The sequence below is a fragment of the Pseudopodoces humilis genome, chromosome 1, assembly GCF_049639895.1.
Source record: "Pseudopodoces humilis isolate 2021_Gansu_Grassland_sample_001 chromosome 1, ASM4963989v1, whole genome shotgun sequence".
Classification (NCBI taxonomy): domain Eukaryota; kingdom Metazoa; phylum Chordata; class Aves; order Passeriformes; family Paridae; genus Pseudopodoces; species Pseudopodoces humilis.
In genome coordinates, this window is record NC_142200.1 from 92,493,098 (window position 1) to 92,511,872 (window position 18,775).

General features: G+C 39.9%; 1 protein-coding gene across 4 annotated transcripts in view; it reads left to right on the top strand.

Moving 5' to 3' along the window:
• The window catches only part of LOC106628294 (uncharacterized), a 252,588-nt gene that overhangs the window by 197,373 nt on the left and 36,440 nt on the right, over positions 1 to 18,775 (top strand). For 3 of the 4 annotated variants that reach the window (XR_001331615.2, XM_088066798.1, XM_088066791.1), the window contains one exon: positions 488 to 641. Coding sequence is in view for 3 of the 4 variants with exons in the window: in XM_088066798.1 (XP_087922924.1) it covers positions 488 to 641 (154 nt within the window). In the remaining variant the exon portion in view is untranslated. Of the gene's footprint in view, positions 1 to 487; positions 642 to 757; positions 888 to 18,775 lie in introns of those variants that run through there. The other variant, XM_088066796.1, reaches the window with a different exon arrangement.

Genomic DNA, 18,775 nt, shown 5'->3' on the forward strand with positions numbered 1-18,775 from the left:
TTTTGGATGTGACTTCATCAAGATTCATCAGTAGCTTACTCTGGCCTTTATCTCTTGGGGTTTATAACCAGTATTCCTTCAGATTTTGCTCCATCCTATGTCAAGATGACTCACTGTTATTTCCTTCCACTGTCTCATGCTGAGTGACCAGGGGCAGAAAAAATGTTTTCAGCTGCTCCTTTCAGTTAATGTCCTTGTTCCAGTAGATACATTAGCTAAATTTTTCAAAAGTTATGAAACAGTTATGTCTGTGAACTCCATGTTATTCTCCTATGCCCAACCTTGGCACCAATTTCCTTTCCAAGCTCTGGGAAAAATGCTAGTTTACATTTATTGGGATGAAACTGAGGTGTGGTTCTCCTGTTCTTGAAGACTGGAAGGACTGGGAGGGGACATGAGTAGCCATAGTGGTGTGAAATACCCATCTTTAATGGTTCTAAATTATTATTGTTCAAATCTCTTGTTTGTAATGTCTCTGTTCTCTTAGATTCAGATGGATCACGCTTTACCAGATGTCCAAGCCAATACTGCTGTCCAGTCCTTGCTCTCAGCAGCATCCTCCTGTCCTTGTGATGGGGAGTCTTGGGAGGACTGTGCAGATCAAGCTTCACACTGCCTCTGCACTTCAGGCTCTCTGTGCTGTAAGTACACCAAACAATGCTGTGGCTATTTGGCATGTCCAAGTCGGTTGACTGGGAGTGCTTTGACTTAACTTCTGGAAAACTTACCATGATTTTGATGATTTTATGCTTTTTAGGTGGATTAAACTATGTACCTGCCTCAAATAAACATGTAAGGTGGTCGATGTATTTGTCCCTGTAATCACCACAGGTTTCCAATGATTGTAGGGTAAATGGGTATTTTTCCTCTCGTGCATTACAAGCATGCTCTAAACAACACAAAGGCTGTATTTTATAGGCAGCATCTGATAAAAGTAATTCTGTTGCTGCTGTTCCTAACAAGAAGCAGAGGGGGTGCTTTTAGTTATTTTGAATTTCTAATATGTCTAGTGGTAACTCTGAGTATATAGACAGGGGTGTGGAAACAACACTATGTATATAGGTGTTCATTTCCCAACTGTGACAAAGACATGTAACTAACTGTACTTGCCTCAGCTGAAATAAACACTTTTGGGAAGAATTTGGCTGAATGGTTATTTTTGGTCTGGCAAAGGAGAAGCCGACAGAGTGACTGTTATTACTCTGATGCCAATTACTGGAACCGACCAGCTTAGGGGCAATTTGCTGACTTTGTTTAAAGACAAAACTGTTCTTTCTGGGTCCAACTGTGATTTAGAAAGGGAGGAGCTCTAAACCACTTTTTTTTAAAAAAAACAAAAAAATATATTTTTTAAAAAAGTTTCCTAGCTGAAAACATTATCTGAACTCCACATGGTGTGGGGTTTAGGGAATTAACAGGATGATTCAGACATACAATCCTCACATTCATTCCCACTCCTGAGAACTTTCCTTAAGGAATAAAATTTCTTTCCTGCACTTGGTCGGAAACAAAACAAACTCAAATCCTTCCCTCCTTTCTTTTTTTTTTTCTTTTTGACTGGAAAGTAACACAACTAATAAACCTTACATTAAGCTCCAACACGTGCTGTAGGCCAGTATAATCTCAGGATATGAGTGGTGTGATTTTAGCAGGCATTTGCAGCGCTCCTCCCCATGAACTCTTGGCTGATACGTTGTCCCATCATTGCTTCCCTTTCCTCTCCCCTGCTCCATATGGAGACCTGTGCCAGCAGGAGCTAAAGGGTGGTTCAAAGTGTTGTCTTTTCATATTTTGTCCTTAGAGAGTGGGACAGAAAGCGCTGAGAGTGCTGCCTTGTGTATTGGTTTGCAGCTCTGTGAGAAGACAGAGCAAGGGCAGTGCCTGAGCTCTGACCCTGGGTACGAGGAAGTTGTGATCTCCCAGACCCACTGTTTTCTTGATGTAACTCGAGTTTCCTTTTCCTATATGCATGTGTGGGGGGAAGGTCACATAAGCTGCAGTGAATCTCTTCAACATTAATTCAGAGTACTCAGATTGTGCAGTATTCCCAAAGTGCGCACCAGAAGAATTTTATGATGGATTGGTTTTCCACTCTTTCCCCTTTTGTTGCTTATTATCAAAACCAAACCAACTTGAACAAAACATGTCCTCTGATTTAAGCAGGAAATAAAGGAAGCTTGTGAAGCTTTGTGCTTGCCCATGCTGCAGTTTTAGTTTAAATGCTCACAGGCATCTGTATTTTCTTGCTTTTTCCTTCACAGTATTGCTTTCCTTGGTGCCTCTTGTGCAGATATGTTTCAAAAATTCTTCTGCCATAACATGTATTATTTTTTAAATTTACAGTCAAACTTTTTTCCCACCTTGGTCATATTTCCTCACTACCCAGAAGCTTCCTTGTCCATTGCCTTGGTCATTCTTTTGCTCTTTGAATCAGGAAAATTCTCTTAGCTTGCTCTTGTATTTTCTGGTCCAAAGGTGAATCAAATAGTACCAAACTTACCTGATGATGTCTTGATTTTCTTTTATAATATACTTATATTTTTTACTCCTAATATTTTTGTTTTAGTATTTTTGTTGCTGGTATTCCCTGCCAAATTTAGGGCTTTTTAATCAAATTGTCTGACCTCCATCTTTGTTCATAGAGTCTCCATGGGCTTCCTCTAAAATTCAGCTGAGTTCATTTTGATTCTTTCAAGCTTCTCTGCACTTCCAGTCTATTTCACACCTGCTTTTCCTACTGTGTCTTCAGTTTGGGGGAACAAGGGAAATTTATGAAATATCTTGCAGCCTGTTCCCCTCTCACTGTCACAATCATAGGCAACTGGATCAGCAGCTGCATTACTTACTGCATTCTAAAGACAAATCCAGCCTAGAAAAGAATCAGAGTGGCTGCCTGCAGTACGTTGCCCTTCACCACATTGCTGATTCCCATTTTGCTATACCAGAGGCTGCCAACACCCTTGCCTCTGAGGTGCTTCTGTAGTCCTGTGTCTCTCCTGCCTTTGCTCTAGCTGATGTTTTGCTGGTGTTTAAATCCACATCCACCTGTGTTTTTATTGCACACAGAGATGGAAACTCTGCCCAATCATTCTTTTTCATTCTTCAGCTTCCTTTTGTTTTGTCTTAAATATATTCAAGGGGGAAACAGGAGGAGGGATGGAAAAGGAAGGGTTCGGTCTAGACTTCCAAAGCAATTTCCTTTTCCCTACAGAGCACAGTTCATTTCCTTCCAGAGCGATGTGGCTGGGAAATTGTACATTTCTTCTCAGCACTGACTTTCCTGAAATTTGTCGAGTCAAAGCACAGCTACTAGGTGGGATCCAGAGGACCATAAACAGGAGTGTGTGAGTGTTTTTGTCACTGCCAATCAGGACAATAAACAGAGATTATTATAGAAGGGAGAGGTTGGTCTAGATAAGCAGCCACAGGGTGGAAATGTTGAAAAATAAATAGACAAATATCCATAGACACACCTGCACTTGGGCGTTTCTGCACTGTGGGGCCTCACAGGGCTTATTTTTGCCATAAAAGTCTCAAGGACAGAGAACTGAGCAATGTGGAAGTTGATGGTTTTCCTTGAGGGTTAATTACAAGGTCTTGCCTTTGGGGGGAAAAAAAAAAGTAATGGTTTATTGTTCTAAATTTAACTCTTTATACATTGCATTTAGCTCAAGAAAGAAGGGTTCTTTTTCTTTAAAATGCATTTATATTTGCTGGGTCTTAACAGTATGCCATTTAGTACTGTGGCATCCACTCTTACCAGGTTTCTGTGTTTGCTTTAAATCAAACTAATAAATTGGTTTAAGTCAAATTAAAACCAGACTGAAAGAGTAGTATAGTCATGGCTGAGCAGTTTGCCTCCTCCAGAGAGTTCAATATACTCTGAGCTTAATTTTTTTCAAATGAATTAAATTCAGTTTGGAAAGGAAATGCTTGGGGAAAAAAAAAAAAAAAGAAAAGTGATGAGATCATAATCTGTTGACTCCATGGAGTTTCTAATTTAGTTGGTGCCTTTATGTGTTTGTTTGCTTAAAAGATGAGATTTTTTCTGTGTTGAGAGTGTGTAGAGACACGAGCAGGAAGATGAGCTGGAATCTGACTGTGTGTTTGATATAAGATAATTAATATAAGATAATTATTTTATCCATTCTTTGTTTTTGCTTAGCAAGACAATTCACATGGTGTTTATTGTCCTGCCACAAGTAATTGCAGATTAGTGTCTGAATGGCTGATACTTATTTCGGAGTCTGAGAAAGCTCATAACTGATTTATTGTGTTAATAGTCAGAAAATGCACAATGAAACTTTGGAGAAGTACTTCAAAAGTACTAGGTATTACAGTTACACAGGAACTTGAGTTGGCTGATATTTTTTTAGTGGATGTATAGATGAGAAAACTGCCTTTACATTTTGTCTCAAAAGTGAAAGTTCAGCAAACTATAGGCAGAGGAGCTTTAAAAGATCTCCTGCTTCTCAGGCCCTTTGCTTTGAAATCCCAACTTCAGAAAACCCTTCTGCTATTAGCCACCAGGTGAAACACCACAGGGTTTGCTGCTCTCCAACTTAATGACATTTTTCCCAGCAAAGGAAAACACCTGGCTTAGGAAGAAGTTGTGTAGGGCTGGACAGGCTCTGGTTACTGCATCCACTCAAATCTCTCACTCAGCAGGGCAAAAATACTGGGGCCTCAGAATCTGGTGCTGCCCTCTGGCATGGGAGATTTTTTTAAGTGCAAGAAAAAGACAGTGCAATATAATGCAAAGGCCTTGTTGTGCAGCTCACACTGCAAATTATAGAACTTTCCTGTGAGACTAAAGGATGCTTCTTTTTGCTTTCTTCAGTCAGATTGCAGGAGGCCAGACCTGTACAACTTTTCCATTTGCAGACGTACCTCTGCAGTGAAAAGATGTGTAGCTGGTAGCTGAAGATCTTTGAATGCATTATAACTTACTATAATTCATCCAGTTATGTTGGGCTGGTTGGCTCATGTTTAGCTGTAGCTGGAAAGGAAATTTTTGCTCTGTTAAAGGAGTTCTGGCGGTCCCAGGTATTCAAGATGAAATGGAGGTGGGGGGAAAAAAAGATGGTCATGACATTCTACTGATATACTATGATTCTATTATAGTCTGCAATTGAGGAATCACCATGGGCTTTTTTATTATTCCTGAAATGTGTAGATCTTTGTGGCTTGGATTTTAATTTTTTTTTTACATGTTTGCTGTCTTTTGTCAGTTCCAAGCCTGCATTTATTAGATCAGCTGAAGATGAGAGGCAGAGGTGCTGCTGTCTTAGGGGGAGAATGGATACACGACAAATACAAATGATTTAGAAAACACTGCTTTTGCTGTATGACTGTGACATTATGCATTCTGACCAAGAGAAGGAACTGCAATAGTATGTAATGTTTTTACCCTGCCAGAAAAAAGAGACAGGGCACAATCTCAAATTTTGAGTATTTTCTCATCTAATTTTTCCAAATGTGCACTCTAGTGGTACTTGGGATAGTTGGGGGAGGATGACTCTTCAGGCACAAATTAAGGTTGAGTATGTTTATACATGTAGATGCTCAGTGTTGCACAAAGCAGGGCTGTTCTAGAGAAAAAAGCAGTTATGCTCTTGGAAAGCCAGGATTTGAAGCAGTGCTATGTTAGGTGCTGAATGAGGCATATCAAAATACACAGAGACAAAGATGGAAATTAAAAGAAGGAAAAAAAACAGGGTATCTAGCTTTGTTGCCTCCCATCTGGAAAGATTGCAGAGCCTGTGCTGTATCCCAGCGTCTGTCATGCTGTATGACCTTAATAAAGAAACTTTATCTCAAAGTTCCCAAGGTCTTACATTTGTAAAACGAGAATAATATGCAAGGTGCTCTGAGTTCTGTGAATAAAAAGGTACTGAATAAATTTTTTTTAGTAATATAATAATAATAATAATAATAATAATAATAATATACCTGATAAGAATTGATTTGTTTTCTCTGTAATTTTAATTCAGACACAATTATATCTATTTTTCTGTGAACAGTGCTATAAGATACAGAAAGTTGTAAAGATACAAAATTACAATTTCTCTGAAGGTATTGCATGGGCACAACCTGTAAAGATTATGGAGTTCTTTGCTTTTTTCTGATGTGTAGCATATTCCATAGCAGTAAAGTATTTTCAGATCAGTGTTTTTCAGCAGATGTGTTTAGCACTTTCCCAGGTAATGATCAACAAAAAAAACACACTGAGTGTTACCACTGAAGATGAATAGATCATGCGGACACAGGTTGAGGTGTGGTGCAAGAAAGAGCCAAGTTTATTTTTCCTCCCAGGATTTATAGGCTTCTTACCACAGCCAGGGATTGGATGGTCAGGATAACACTTTCTCACTGCACTGGCCATGAGAGATGCCCATCACAAGACGTGTAACAGAAAGAATGTACACATATCTATGTTTACAGTTACTGTCCTGGGAAAGTCCTTAGAAAACTATGTTAGCAAGCTCAGAAGCTGAGTTTTCAGGGCGACAACTGAGAAAGTAAGCTAGCATTTACTTTCTGTTTTTGAAGGTGGCTTGTATTTTGCAAAACAAGATGGAAGGGGCTAGATCTCCCATAGCATTAGCATTTAAAGAACAGTGTGTCTCACACTGAGCTAACAGTGGTGGAATATAACAGATAAGAAGAGCTATATTTTTTATTTGTACCTTTGCATTTCAATTATTGTTGTTGTAACTGACTCTGAGGCAGATTGGGCATAAGGATGCATGGTCATCGCTTGGAATCAGGTCTTGTCTCTCGATGAGTAATCTCTTTCCTATCACTGTCTCCTTTTTAGTTTCACTGGCCCAAATAAAATGAAGTGCATTCACTTTGAAAACCTTAAGTTTGCTCTTATAAGTCTCTAGATTTGGGAAAAAAAACATAGCTGGCTTGTTTAATGAACCATCCTTGGTTGCAATTCCTTATTTCAAAACCTGCCTTCTTTCAGCACTGTCAATGAGCTCAAAGGGACCAGGCTTGGGCAGATAACTGTGATGCTCAGTGGAACTGGAAATGTGCATGTAAATTATATTTATGGTTGTTGCTTTTCTTTTTCCTTCTTTGGTACAAATGTGATGAATATTTACCCTCTTTAAGCTGGTTGGAAGCAAGCAAAATAACAAGGTTACAGCAGAGACAGAGTTTTTTCAATGTGGAGGAAGTCTTGGAGTTTCCTAAATATTTGGAGGAGGAATACTTTCCTTCTGAAACTTCAAGATATAAATGAAGACTTACTGGGCTGTGTATCCCTTGACTCTTGCTAATTTTACCTAAGAATTTAAGAGGTGTTACAGAAATAAGTGTGACCAGAGAACCACTATGCTTCTCAGAAAGTAGCATTTTTGAGATGTGACACTGTCCATTTTATGTCATCCTGGGAACCCTGCTAAAGCAGGGAAGAGCAGAGTCCTCCATCACAAATGCATAAAATGGGCTGAGAACAGATTATAAAGGTACCTCTTCCACATCACTAAATTATTCACCTCTTCCTCTCCTCTCCATTGCATCTATATCAGAAACATTGCTGGAAATACATCTGGAAAATTAGCAAAATGTTTGTTTTACTTCTTTTCAAAGTGTTTTCATGGTTTTAGGTGAGTGTTTGACTTATGTTCATTGGCCCTTGCACAAGAGACTGAAAGCTATTTCCTTTTTCCTTAATTAGAGCATGAGGAATATCAGGTTTCTGAGCAGTGAATTTCCTTTCAGGAGATAGGTGAGCATATGTGGTAGAAGTAGTTGTTTTTCTAAACTTGAGAATTTTGTCCTGTATTTTATAGATACTATCTTAAGCCAGACTTGTACTTTTCATACAGACAGAAGCGCAATTTTTTTTCCTTCCTTTTATTCCCTACCTCCCACCCCTTTTTTTTTTTTTTTTTTTTTGAAATTAAATAGAGAAGTGGGAAGTTAGAAATATCTGAGGGAATTTCTAGGAGGGTGGCCATAGGAATGTGGTGGAGGTAGCAGCCCAACCCTGTTTGTGTGTGTAACTTGATTTCGAGTCTGCAGTGCTGGTGCTGTTGAGAAAGGGGAAAAAAAAATTTAAGTGGAGAGATTGTGTGCAGTTTTTTAAGGTCATGTATTTTTATATCTGCTGTCTTGTCTGTGTGGGTGGGCAGGTATGAGTCTTGGTCTGTCTTGTGCAATGTCAGAGGGAAGTTCAGGTCGGTGTGGTGCTGGGGCCAGCCCACATCCTCCACCCACACAGGCCCATGAACAGTGGCACACATCAATCAGGGAAAACTCTCAGCCCCTGGCACCACTGGAACAGGTGTGTGGGCTCACAGTGACATCAGATGACTGTCACATTGGCATGGGGCAGCCACCAGTGCCTGGCCCATGTTCTGTGTACATCAGGTCTACCTCCTGAAATAAATTCTAGGCTGTGGTGCAGCTTCCAGCACTCAGACCACCTATAACCATCCTTTTCTCTCACAGGTGCTTTGGGGTAGAACAGATGGAAAGAAGAATGAGGAGAATGATTTTACAAACTGTTGCAGATCTCCATATAACACCCCCTGCAAAATGCCATGCTCTTTAAGGTGTCAATAAACAGAGGGAGAGAGGGAAAACCAAGGCTTTGTCCAGCCAAAAGCAGAGTTGGCTAAGTCAGTCATGACCAAAACTTTGGAAAGTTTTTGAAGCACAGACAGTTCCTTTTGCAGGAAAAGTTCCTGCAAAGCTACTGCTTTCATGTCCATTTAGTGCTGTTTTGGTTTTTTTTAAGCACCAATATTACCCCTTGTTTTTATTCCTTAAAAGGTAACCCAGAATAAATGCAGACTAACCCTATCCATCTCTCTTTATTTTGCTGTCTCATTGTTTTGAAGTAGTATACCAACACCTACCTGTAAATAAACTGACTGTATATAATGAAAATACTCTTCACTTTACTCTGTGTCTATGTTACTGTGGCTTAATTTGCCCTAGGAATATGGTAAAGTGTCTCTGGGTTCTATAAGCACATATGAGAGAAGACTTCAGTGTCAGCTTCTGCTGATTTATATAGAATATAGGTGATTTATAAAGGATATCTGTAATAGCCCTTATTTTGCGAAGCAGATGTAGCATATTGGACCAAATTATTTTGACATATCCCAGGGGGCAGAGGAAGAGATCCAAGGACTGTTGAGATGGTAGGTGCCCCCAGATCTGGGCATGCTCTTAAGACTGTTGGCAGAATGATGTCTCCATTATTTGTGGGTGGGATCTCAAAAGTTTAATGTCTCCAGAAATTAAGATGTGTTTCAACCTGCCTATAGCAGTCTATACTCTCACATCATGAAGGACAGGAATGCATGTGTACCATCCTTCCAGCTGCAGTCTAAACCTTGCTTATGAATAAGTGTATGAAGAAACTCAATTTAAATTAAAGGGCTTATTCAATAATTTTATCTTTACACATAAGCAAGAGATACCAGGATTTTAAGAAGGAGTGGTATTAATCACTATAGCAATCCTTTCTAAGGAAGAACAAAAAGGCACTTTTGCATCCATTAGAATACTGTAGCCTTCCTGATTAAGTGTATTCACAGCCGTACAAAATTACAGGGTAAGGGCCTGCTTGGGAACAAATACCTCCTATATTGCCATGCCAACAGTGTTCATGCTGTTCCATTTCACCAACAGATAATAATAGGCATAGATGCCTAGACCCGTGAAAGGAGGTGGCTTCAGTTCTGCTGTTCAGAGTTAGAAGCAGTACAGCAATTCTGACTTCTACAAGGTAGAAGTATTTCCAGCTTTGAAACACTGTTTTATTTTGTGATGAAATGTAATGACTTAACAAGTATATAATTAAGTGTCGCCATGAGTGTAGCTTACATAGATAACGAGACCATCTTCAGCTATGTTACATAAGGTTTGGTAGGTGTGACATCTGTGAAAGGGGGTCTGAGTCCTTCTGGCTTAGGATGTGAACTCACCACCACTGAACTGTTGAGAAGAATCTCCTTGTAGTGAGAAGTCTCCTCCCACTTCTTTATTTTTCTTTTCTGCCAATAACCTCTCTTGTAAACAAACTCCTAGACCAGTTGCTTCAGTGTCACATGTTTTTTTCTTTTCCTATAAAAGTTGTCCCCTGCTACTTTCACCCTCAGGAGCCACATGGGTAGTAGTTCTGCTTTAAGGTAAAGGAATTGCTTTCCATGCCTTGATTGCATGGATGTTGTCTAACAGGCTGATGCACAGGAGAGCAACCATGTGATGATTACGAAAGAGATGTGCTTAGCTTTACCAGCTCTGGTTTGCTACTTTAGCATACAAAAGAGGTCACTCTCTTAATCAAGTTTTCACACGGTAAGGGGTAGAACAGGCTGGTACAGATGGTGGAAGAAATCAAGGGAAACAAGGAGAGAGGGGAAAAGAAGAAAAAAAAAAAAAAAAAGGGAAAATATTTGTCAGGCTTGATAGTGTTAATGAAAACAATGAAAACATAAAGAAAGGAGGAAAGCAATGTTTGGAGAGCAAAGAGTGACCTGACAAATGTGACCTCTGTTTTTCTCAAGGGCTTCTGACTTTGAAACCAAAGCTGCCTTTAATGTTCACCAGGTGCCATCAGGGTGTTTTGATTGCCTTTATGGAAGGGAATTAGCCTCATAGCTTCAGCATCTGCACTTCAGTGAACTTCAGGGACAGGGTGTATTCTTGTTCAGATCATAACCCTTAAGGTTCAAAGGCCATGAGCAGCTAAACAATTAATTCTGTTACTTCCACAGGAGGCAATGAACACAGACCTATACTTCACACTGGTTTATCACAGGAATTTTTCCAGTCCCTGCTAAACAGCTTCTGCCTGAGCATCTCTGAGCTGCCAACTGGAGCAACTGGAAACTGAGGCAGACACAGCACAGAAGCAAAGCTGTCAGTAAGATTATTCTTCATGCTAAAATAATACTCTGAAGTTTGTATTTTGTCAGCTGAGATTATAGTTCAATTTCTTGGAAGAAGTGAGATGCTATTTTGCTGAAGATATATGGCCCTCCGTCCCCTGTTGTTATATAGGCAAATTGTTGGTACTTATCATCCTCTTTCTGGCTGCTTCATCTCCGCAGGTAATTGTGCCTCTGATATTGCCTAGATGTCTCAGCCTTGTTTGCAACCTGAGAGTGGATTTTAGCTCTTCAGGCAATTGACTTGTCCTGCAGATGGCAGATTTATAGGAATATTGCATACTGCCAATAAAAATAAACAATTGACTGATCAGTGGGGTTTTTACTCCCCCTCCCCCCTTCCTCTGAGAGAACCAAGAGCCAACCATTTCTGGACAGCTTCCCCTCCCCTTGTGAAGCTCAGGGAATTCAAACAGCTCATCTAATCCCGTGGTGCAGAGGCTGTGTTGCAGCAGGCAGGAAGGTATGATAGGCAACATATCCTCAATGGAAGAGTTTTGCTGGGAGGAGGACCTAGGACTACCCAAGGACCAACTCAGGATCACTGAATTATGGGTCACTGGAGTAGTGGGGTGAGTAAGATTGCCTTGAGAGGTCCTGTCCAGCAATGACTCTTTGATATCTTCGGTTTTCTCAACCTTAATGCTGTAGCAAATACATACTTTAGGAAGAGAATATGATAGTGTCTCTGACTCATCTAGTTGAACTGCAGGACCTCGTGGGTCCAGATGTGCAACAGGATGACCGCTGCTTCATATCATCAGTCACCTTCTGCACCCAATATCTGCTCATTCTCATCACCTCCCATGCCCAGTTATCTGTTTTACAGTCCATTCATTTCAAAGTATAGGACCAGAGTAACTTCAACAAGAGATAAGGGAGGAATTTCAAAGGGCCTGAAAAGTTTTCAAATTTGCAAACAAATGGCTGCAAATGGTCATCATATTTGAAAAGTCATGGCAGTCCAGGGAAGTTGTCACTAGCTGGAAAAGGAGAAACAAAAGGGAAAAAAGGAAGGCCTGAGGAACTGCAGGACAGTCAGTCTCACCTCAGTGCCTGGCAAGATAGTGGGAAAGATCTTCCTGGAAACTGCTAAGTCATGTGGAAAACAAAGAGGTGATTGGTAGCAGCCAGGATGGCTTGGCTAAGGGCAAATCATGCCAGACAAATTTGGTGGCCTTTTGTGACATGCTGGTGGATAAGGGAAGAGCAACTGATGTCATCTACCTGGACTTGTGCAAAGCATTTCACAATACCACATAGCATCCCCTGAATTGGGGAGGCACAGATCTGACAGATGGATCACTTGGTCAATAACAAAGTTGCTGGACAGTTTCACTCAAAGTGTTGCAATCAATGTCTTGATGTCCAAGCAGAGGACAATGACAGGTGGTATTCCTCAGGAGTCAGTACTGGGGCCAGCACTGTATAACATCTTTGTCTGTGACATGGACAGTGGGATCGGTGCACCATCAGCAAGTTTGCCGACAACACCAAAATGTACAGTGCAGTCAACACACTGGAGGGAAGGGATGCCATTCAGAGGGGCCTTGACCAGCTTAAGAGGCGGGCCTTTGCTAACCTCAAAGTTTAACAAAGCTAAGTGTTAGGTCCTGCACCTGGACTGGGGCAGTCCCAGACACAGGCCAAGTGCTTGAAGAATGGATAGAAAGCAGTCCTGAGGAAAAGGACTTGGGAGTGTTGATTGACAGGAAGCTCAGCATGACCTGGCAATGTGTGCATGCAGCCCAGAAAGCCAGTTCTTGTTGCATCTCTAGGAGTGTGGACACCACATTAAAGGAGGGGATTCTGCCCCTCTACTCTGCTCTGGTGAGACCCCACCTGGAGCGCTGCATCCAGCTCTGGGGTCACCAGTATAAGAATGATACAGACCTGTTGGAGCTAGTGCAGAGGAGGGACACAAATATGATCAGAGGGGTGGAACACCTGTGAATACAGTCTGAGACAGTTGGGGTTGTTAAGCCTGGAGAAAGCTCTGGGGAGAACTTAGAGAAGCCTTCTAGTACCTAATGGGAGTCTACAAGAGAGTTGAAGAGGGACTTTGTACAAGGGTCTGTAGTGGTTGGATAGGAGTAAATGGCTTCCAGCTGATGGAGGGTGGGTTTAGAGTAGATATTAAGGAAGAATTTTTTTACGAGGATAATGAGACAGTGGGACAAGCTGGCCAGAGAACTGGTAGTTGCTTCTTCTCTGTCAACATTCATGTTGAATGGCTGTTTGAGTGACCTGGTCTAGTGGAAGGTGTCCTTTCCCATGGTAGGGGTGTTGGAACTGGATGACCTTTAGGGACCCTTACAACCACAGCTGTTTTATGATTCTGTGATTTGGAATGCTGATGTGCACCTAAGATCCAAGAGTGCTAGCATTTGCTGAAACTGTACATGATAATGCTGTTTGTTAGTAGTTGCATTTCACATTGTGGCACAAATTGCGTCTTGTCTTTACCTTTGTGTAAAAGCACTGAATTTATACTGCAGTAGTACTTCTTATCTAAAGAGAAAAATGACTGCATAAATCTGTATTTGAATCCAGAGAGAGCACTTTATTAATTAGTAAATAATGATATGAAGAAATTGAATCATACTGCCTTTTCTTTTCCAATTTTTCTTTGAGGAGTGCCTGCTATGAAAGTGTGTGCACAAACAAATTGTTTCCTCCTGTCTCTAAAAACATGTTGTAAATGTTTAATTTAATTTTAATGACAATGACAGTTTATAAAGGAAAAGTTATTCCAAGACAATAAGTATAGCAGAAAGATTTTAATTTTATGAGTTTTAAATAAAATAGTAGAAACATATTCTGGTGGCACAATATTAACATGCATATAGATAGATATATATTTTTGTCTTGTTAACATTAAACTATGTTTGGAAATTTTCTTGAAAATTTCCCATGCAGGTGCAAAATCTAGATGCCTGTTTGTTTGACTTCATATTAGGATAAAAAGCATGCAGTTGGTGAGTGGGACTTAGCAGTGCTACAAGCATAGCTGCGTGCTTTGGAGCCGATTATAACCACTGTGGAGACTGAAGTGTACTGAAAACCAGAAAATCTCGACAAGCCTTTTAAATGAATTGTTGAAGTCCTCTAAGAGGATTTCGGAATAAAGGTATCTGAATGCATTCACACATGTGTGGGGAAACCTGAGTGCATATGTGCATTCCTGGGCCCTGGAATAATTTCATGTAATGCTAGCATAAACTAAGCCTGTGTTACTGTAAAGTACATGTCAGCTTGGATAGTGCTTTCCAGATCCATTCAGAGCTGTTATTAGTGTGAGGACACAGCTGATGGAGAACAAAGACATTCTTCATTTGCACCGAGTAATTTTTAAGAACGCTTCAACATTTGGGACTGAGTAATTGAGCCTAGAAGAGAGTGTTTCAAAGTAGATTTGAAAGAATAAGAGCAACTGATCCACCTTGGAAATAATACTGACTTTTTTGTACTTGTTTCTTACATGGTTAAAAATAATTTAGCATTTATGAAACCATCTCTAGTTTGTGTTCAAGAGGAAGCTGCCTCAATATTTGCAGCTGAAAGGTTCTCCTGCTGCATTCCCAAATTTAACCTTCAGCTTCACTTCCCTGTAGCATAGTTCTGGTTGCATTGTGAAATGAACAACTGATACAATCTTTACTACATTTATTTCTTTCTGCACAAAGAATTTTGTTTCTGTGCTAGAAGAAAACCAATATTTTGAAGTCTTTCCACCAAGGTACAGTTAGAAAAAAAATAGAAGTCAGAAAATAATTCTCATTATTTGCATTAAGAAAATATCAAATAATTCAAATACATATATGGAAAAAAAAATTCTGTAATTTTGACCATGCTTCTAAATGATCACCAGTTACTGGTGATGAATGTCTATGTTTATATGAATGAACAGAGAAAAGCTTACACTCAGGTGTCCAGAAGTTAGTGTTCTGGATGTATTTTGAATAGTTGCTTTTTTACATGTTACTCCTCTTGCAAATTAGCTCACAAGGTTATAAAGACATAGGTAAACCTATGGTTTACCATATGGTAAATATGGAAAATATTATATTAATTATAATTAATTATTATTATGATTATATAAATATTATCATAGGTAAATGAGTTAATGAGTTTGAGATGCTACACCTATAGATGTGCATGCAATTTTTTCATGTTGTAAAGTGGATATGAAATGGAATCATAGAATGGTTAGGGTTGGAAAGGACCTTAAAGATCACCTAGTTCCAACCCTACTTTCACTAAACCAGGTTGCTCAGGGCCTCATCCAACCTCTCCTTGAACACTTCCGTAGCCATCAACAGCTTCTCTGGGCAACCTGTACCAGTGCCTCACCGCCCTCACAGCAAATAATTTCTTCCTAATACCTAATTAAACCTGCCCTCTTTCAGTTTGAAATCATTGTCCTCTGTCCTTTCACTGTCTGCCTATACATAAAGTCCCTCTCCCTTCTTTTTATAAGCCCCATTAAGGTATTGGAAGGCTGCAAAAAGATCTCTTCTCTGGGCTGGACAACCCCAACTCTCAGCCTTTCCTCGTAGGAGAGGTGTTCCAGCCCTCTGATCATCTGGCAGTTCACCAGTATGAGCTGCCAATGAGTGTTAGAGTAGACCAAGTTCACACCTTCAATTATGTTGTGTCTTTGAGATATTGTGGATTTAACATATTTAATATATGTAAAACATTACATTTGAAGAGATCTGTGGTGATTTTCTTTGCATGTATCTGATAGGAAAACCTTTCTGCAAACAAAAGCTCTTTTTTTCCTTATTGTCCAGATATCCATAAATAAAAAACAAAATGAAAGAGGGTGTTGATAATTATTATTTATGTTTGCTCTATGTACCTGGTTTGTTGAAATAGCCAGTTTACTGCTAGTGACAACCTGCTCCCTGACCAGTAATTCCATCTACAGTCTTACATGTGAAAAAAAAAGATACTGGGTTAGGTATAATTCAACTTCTGGAGGAGCTGTTAATTTTTTCAGTTGTTTCATTTTGGTAGCTGCTTCCTTTGAAAATTCTTTTAAGATTAGTAGGACATTAAGACCCATAGAAATGAAAATGCATTTGATGACAAAAGAACAGAGACATGGTACTGCAGTGCTTGCAGCAAAGACTGCTGATGTGGGAGATGACAGAGCTCTTGGGGAGATATCTATGCTAGAATTGCTGCATTCCAGGTGCAGCAGCTCAAGAAAATAAATCTCTGGACCATCCCTTTAACAAAAAAAAAAATGTGGTGTTGGAGCACAGTGTGATTTTTTTAACTCGACTATTGACCTCAGAGTTCCTAAGGGAAGGAGAATAAAAAAGGTTGGATTGTGAAGTACTGTCACACCTTTGGCTACAGCATGCAGGTAGGTGTAAATGTAATAATGCTGTAGACATATGAAAAAGGGGTAGAGTAGATGGGTACATCTGCTGACAATCTTTCTTTTTAATTTGGAGCCACCTGAAGGCAATAAGTAGCTGGATAATAACTCGATCCCCATATGGCTTCCGGTCTTTCAGATTAATAGTGTGCAGCAGGGGAAGGGAAAAAGGAGTCTACTTTTAACTCTGGCTTCTGTTTGCCTTTTTCTGAGCCCGAGAACATTTCCTGTCTGCTTGGTGATGGAAAATGTAACCAAAACAGGCATCAATGAGTGACATTTCTCATGGCTGGCTTTTGACACTGAATTTTCTGTATCACTTCAGAGATGCTGCAACATGCATGAAGGGGAAAGGAGGCCAGCTCTTTACCATGCTTCGCATTTAACTCACTTCAGTATTTCACCTTGTTGGTTTCTGAGTATATATATGGCATTGTATCTAAAATACATTTCCTAGTTATAGTTCCTTAGAGTCCAGTATTGAAAGCAGCAGGTGAATATTGTCCAATAAAATACGTGTACTTCTGTGAGAGGCATATTTTGAAATAAGGAGTTTTCCTTTGGTCTAGAATTTATATATATAATCTCTACTTTTAGTTTACACATTTTTGCTTTTGTAGCTTCCCATACTTTCCTTCCTGTCTGTGTTCTCATATTTCCTTTCTAAATTATAGATATGAGGGAACAACCATTTTCCTTTAAAAGGGCTTCACTTTTGGGGATAATCTATGGCCATTTTAAGAAAAGTCAGCAGTTCACAAGGGTGTTGTCGAACACGGGATTATATGAAATAGGACTTTAGGAAAAACAAACCAAAATGAAAAGCCCTCAGAACCCTGCAATCTTGAGATGGATAATACAAGGAAAAAATGCCCATTCTGCTTGTTTTTCTAGGAGGGTTATGTACCAGATTATAGCTCTTGCCCTGTCTCGTTCAAAATAAGTTTTGCAATACACATTCACCTGCCTTGTGAAGGGCGTGGTGAGGAAGTGGTGTGACTGACTGAGGGAAAGAACAACAGGGAGAGTATTTGTACTTTGGCTGTGTTTAGTATTGATGCTACACTAAATCACTGTAAACACAAGTTAGGAGTGTAGATTAGGCTGTTATATTAATATTGGCAAGCTTACTAGAATCTGGTGCCCTGTTGAATTGTTTAGTTGCTTTAATGAGAGAATGTGAAGATATATAACCCCTAAGGAAGAATTTGTGAAGGGGACAGTCAAGTTACCTTTTTTTTGACCTGCACCAAAAGATATTCTTCTATTTGTTGGAGATGAGAATTCAGAGTTTCAGTTTTGAGGGGACACAGGCATGGACAAGTGAAAGCTGAATTTCTGTGAGAATTTGTGCTGGGTTTTTTTGACTTGGAAAAATGTGAAATGCTGAGACATACTTTGCTTTCCATTTTCCCCTCCTTTTCCTTGCATCTAGGATATAAAGCTTAGGTGGCTCTTTGTTGACTTTCAGTAATTTTTGTCTGCAGATTACTGTGTCTTCTGGTTCAGCAGTGCATGGTAGATACTGTTGCAGAGTAAAACTCTGGCTTCTTCTCACAGGTTTTAGGGAGAATGTGCAGTATGGGTGAATAGGTTCCGCAATTCCCAGTGGAAGCAGTTGGGAACTCCATCCTCTGGACTCTGCTTTAGGACCTTAGCAATTTTCTCCCTTTCTCTCAGGGTTTTAGGCCCTGTAGAAGTACATTACCTGTCCCTACATAGACAGTGTGCTCCTAAGAAACAACAGCTCAGAAGTTTCTATGATATTGTGAGTTGCATGCATGTTTATATGCTTGTCTATCCATATTTATTTTTTAAAAGAGAAGGCTTGGTATTTTACTTTTGACATCTTTCTGTTCCTCTAGATGTTATGTACAGGGTCAGTTTTGCTGTTATTACTTCATCTTTTGAGAATGCTGGGTAAGGATTACATTTGATGTGGCAAATTCTTGCTGTTCTACATGTCTCATTAAACGTTCTCCACAGAATTGTGTGAAGGAACCCTGACATAGTTTGTTTCACCAGACAGGGAAAGTAATGAAATTCTAGTCTGAAATAATGATACTGTGATGTTGTTCTATGTTGAGAGAGATTTTGTACCTGTATTAAGCCAAAGCTCTGCTTTGACAGTGGACAGGAAGACTGTGTCTGAACTGAGTTAAACTTGCCTGGGAGTATCCTCTGGCACTGAGGATACGGACAGCCCATGATGAAATCATACAGCTCTTACCCTCCAACAGAAGGTGACCGCATCCAATCTTACAGGATTTATCTCTGGGCTGTGTTTTTTCCCTGTGGTGCTGGGGAATCTGCCAAACCCGTGCCAAGAACTTGTCTAATAACTGAACTGCAGAGACAATTAAAGTCTACTGTCTGGGTTTGCTTCTTGGCGCTGTTTAATTTGCTGATGAAGAAGAGGCCAAAGAGGAGTGTTTGACTACTTATCTCTGGTTGTGTTTATTGA